The sequence below is a fragment of the Octopus bimaculoides genome, chromosome 23 (genome assembly GCF_001194135.2).
Source record: "Octopus bimaculoides isolate UCB-OBI-ISO-001 chromosome 23, ASM119413v2, whole genome shotgun sequence".
NCBI classification, from domain to species: Eukaryota; Metazoa; Mollusca; class Cephalopoda; order Octopoda; family Octopodidae; genus Octopus; species Octopus bimaculoides.
In genome coordinates this window covers 9,919,802-9,924,104 of record NC_069003.1, presented here as the reverse complement: position 1 = coordinate 9,924,104, position 4,303 = coordinate 9,919,802, and the positions used below count along the sequence as shown (strand labels likewise).

Sequence of the window (4,303 nt, the reverse complement as noted above, 5' to 3'; positions counted from 1 at the left end):
AAAGAAGCCTGTCGTATATATGTATGTGTGTGTGTTTGTATGTCTGTGTTTGTCCCCCCAACATCGCTTGACAACCGATGCTGGTCTGTTTATGTCCCCGTAACTTAGCGGTTCGGCAAAAAAGACCGATAGAATAAGTACTAGGCTTCCAAAGAATAAGTCCTGGGGTCGATTTGCTCGACTAAAGGCGGTGCTCCAGCATGGCCACAGTCAAAAGACTGAAACAAGTAAAAGAGTAAAAGAGAGTAAGAGTATATATATAAAAAATTCAGCAGAACTGTCAGATTTTCAAAGAGGTTGTATTGTTGGGCAAGCTGAGGCTAGTCTTAGCCAGGAAAAAATTGCCAAAAATCTTCAAATTCCTCTTGGTACTGTTAAAAGAATTATAGTGCAATTCAAAAGCCAAGGGAAAGAATCAGTAGATTCTTGTCTGGCCAACCTGGGCCCTTGGAAAGGAAGCTTCGCTGTTTGAAGAGAATTGTGGAAAATGAACCCTATTTGAAGGCTTCTGACATTGCAAAACAGGTAGAAGTCTGTCCAAGAACGTGTGTTACATATCTGCATAAGCTTGGGTATTATGGACGAGCAACTAGAAGAAAACCTCTCCTTCAACCAATTAATATCAAATAAAAGATCTTGAAAATTAAAGGTGTCTATTTACTTCCTGAACGTCTGTGCATATAAAACAGTGCATGACCTAGTGGTTAGGGAAGTTGACTCACGCTCATGAAATCATGGTTTCAATTTCTAGATCAAGTGGTATGTTGTGTTTTTCAGCAAAACACTTCATCTCATGTTGCTCTGCAGTCACTCCAACACTTGATGTGTAGCACACAGTACACTTGTTCAGATGACGTCGATTTGATGGAGAGTGGAGTGAGCACGAACATTTGATCACTATAAACGAATCATCTGTACAGGTCGTTCGGCAAAAGCTGAATACTCATACATTGTCTTTAATGGGAGAGTCCATCATATATATACTCTTTTACTTGTTTCAGTCATTTGACTGTGGCCATGCTGGAGCACCGCCTTTAGTCGAGCAAATCGACCCCAGGACTTATTCTTTGGATGCCTAGTACTTATTCTATCGGTCTCTTTTGCCGAACCGCTAAGTTACGGGGACCTAAGCACACCACCATCGGTTGTCAAGCGACAGACACACAAACATATACACACATACATACATATATATACGACGGGCTTCTTTCAGTTTCCGTCTACCAAATCCACTCACAAGGCTTTGGTCGGCCCGAGGCTATAGTCGAAGACACTTGCCCAAGGTGCTACGCAGTGTGAATGAACCCGGAACCATGTGGTTGGTAAGCAAGCTACTTACCACACAGCTACTCCTGCGCCTATATATATATATATATATATATATATATATATATATATATATATATAGATATATGCATATACATACACACACATAGTCATCAACTTCATAATTAACGTCCACTTTTCCATGCTTATATAAGCTGGTCAAAATTCACTGAGGCAGATTTTCTTCAGCCTGATGCCCTTAGAGGTAAGCTTTAGGATTACAAAAGATCTTAGCTTTTAGTATTTAACCCTTTAGCATTTAAACTGGCCATATCTGGTCAAAATACTCTACCTGCTTTATGTTCAAACAGGTCAGATCTAACTTCTCACATCTATCCTACAATGACATTCTAAAAATAAACAATCACAGAATTTGTAAACTCAAGGCTACAAGATAATGCACAATTGATACAAAACAATAAATAAGCATTGTATCTGACTGATAAAGGGTTAATCTTCAGGCAGAACTTAGCTTTTGAAGTTATGTGACAATAGATGTCAGCCTTTGAGGTTTATACTACCAATTTTAAATATTTAAGTATGTATTAACTTTTGAGACTGTAGTTAAGAGAGATATTTTATGGTTTATATAACAAATATTAGCTTGGGTTACAATAAATCTTTAAAAACTTTTAGTATAAAAGATCTTAGTTATCGAGAATTAAGTTACAAGAGATCTTAGTTTTTAAGAATTATGTTACAGCAAATTTTAACTTCTGAAGTTTCAGTTATGAAAGATTTCTTTTCACTTTTTCTCTAACCAAAAATTAGACTTGTGGAACCCAAGACACTGGCCTAGAACATATCCATGACCTTGAGGCAGTGATGTTGTGGGTGGACTTTTGTTGCCGCAGCCTGGGTTGGAACCTGGCTATAGCAAAAAATAAAGGGGGAGGGGCACGATTTAAGTCAGTTCTTATTCAGAATTACTGGCTTCTTTATGGGTTAGTGGACCATGTCACACTTGCATATTTCATTTTGGTTTATTCTTCAATGAATATTATTATTATTATTATTCTTTTCAAAAGTGTAGAGCTATGGGATGATTTGATGGTAACAGTTGTCAACAAACATCACCAAGTTCAGTCCCACTGCATGGCACCTTGGGTAAGTGTCTTCTACTATAGCCTCAGACTGATCAAAGCCTTGTGAGTGGATTTGGTAGACGGAAACTGAAAGAAGCCCGTTGTATATATACATATATATGTATGTATGTATTTGTTTGTCTCTCCACCATCGCTTGACAACCTGACAACTGATGTTGGTGTGTTTACGTCCCTGAAACTTAGCGGTTCGGCAAAAGAGACTGATAGAATTAGTACTAGGCTTACGAAGAATAAGTCCTGAGGTCGATTTGTTCAACTAAAGGTGATGCTCCAGCATGGCTGCAGTCAAATGACTGAAGTAAGTAAAAGAGTAAGCATGACTGGCATATAAGCATTGTTGTTCATTTCCAGTCTGCCATGGAAAATATTACCTTGCTTGGAAACAGGAGTGTTGGTGACAGGAAAGGCATCCAGCTATAGAAAATCTGTCACAACAATTCCTGCCAGACTCATGCAATCATAAAATGAAAGTTAAACGAAGCTGATGAGATGAACTCAATCTGGGTTGGCCTGGGGCTAAACCCACACAAAAAAAATATATAATAAAAACGAAAAAGAAACAAATACAGGAAATAATAGTTAGTATTACTTTATTCTGTACAATTTTCCTAAATATTCAGTAGCTAGAAGTTGATACCATTATTTACTGTTCCATTGCTGACGTTCTTTCTTCTCGTTAATCACTTCTTCAATATAGGGTTTCAAATACTGGACATCCTGTGAAGAAATAAACCTTGCCAATTAGTTTTAAATACTTAGGATGGATGGATATATATATATATATATATATATATACACACACACACACATATATACCCACATACATATATATACGCATACATATATATACACACACATACATATATATATACACACACACATACATATAGACACACATACATACATACACACACACAAAGATACACACACATATATAGACACACACACATGTATATACACACACACACATACATGTATATACACACACACACACATATATACACATATGGGCACAGGATGTCACGAAAAGTGTAAGTACATGGAATATGAACTATTTTTTCGAACAATGAAAGACACAAATGGAAAACAAGACAAACAACACAAAGAACGACCCTTCATCAGTTGTTGGCTGTTTTTCAACTCTCGTATTTCAAGCATTTAACAACAATATATATATTACAGATTAATAGAGAAAACAATACGAGAGTAGAAAAACAGCCAACAACTGATGAAGGGTCGTTCGTCTTGTTTTCCATTTGTGTTTTTCGTTGTTGTCCGAAAAAATAGTTCATATTCCATGTACTCGTAATTCGTATTTTTTGTTGTACACATTTCGTGACATCCTGTGCCCACATATGCAAATATATAAATATTATTTATATTACTATATGATTGAACACCACGCATCCTCTTCCAAGTAAGTTTTATCAATATATAGATACACACACACATATATATATATATATAAATATATACACACACACATATATATATTCTTTTATTCGTTTCAGTCATTTGACAGTGGCCATGCTGGAGCACCAGCTTTAGTCGAACAAATCGACCCCAGGACTTATTCTTTGTAAGCCTAGTACTTATTCTATCGGCCTCTTTTGCCAAACTCCTAAGTTACGTATTATTGTTCTAACGTCCTGTACCCTGATATGCATATATATACACATGTAGATGTAAGTATGTACATATATGTGTGTATACATGTATATATATTCTTTGTATTATTACATTATTGAACGCACACGTCCTTTTTTGCAAGTAAGTCTACTATTATTCTGACGTGACTATCTTTCTATCTATCTATCTATCTATCTATTTATCTATCGTTCTATCTATACCTCTGTCCTGGCCTCTACTTC

The 4,303-nt window shown here is 36.3% G+C and overlaps 1 protein-coding gene across 1 annotated transcript in view; it reads right to left on the bottom strand.

Moving 5' to 3' along the window:
• Positions 1-3,005: 3,005 nt before the first annotated feature.
• LOC106878789 (cytochrome b-c1 complex subunit 7) overlaps positions 3,006-4,303 on the bottom strand; it is a 7,494-nt gene continuing 6,196 nt past the window's right edge. Inside the window, exon 4 of the mRNA XM_014928127.2 lies at positions 3,006-3,149. Within this exon, the coding sequence (XP_014783613.1) occupies positions 3,072-3,149 (78 nt within the window). The 3' untranslated portion in view covers positions 3,006-3,071. The remainder of the gene's footprint in view (positions 3,150-4,303) is intronic.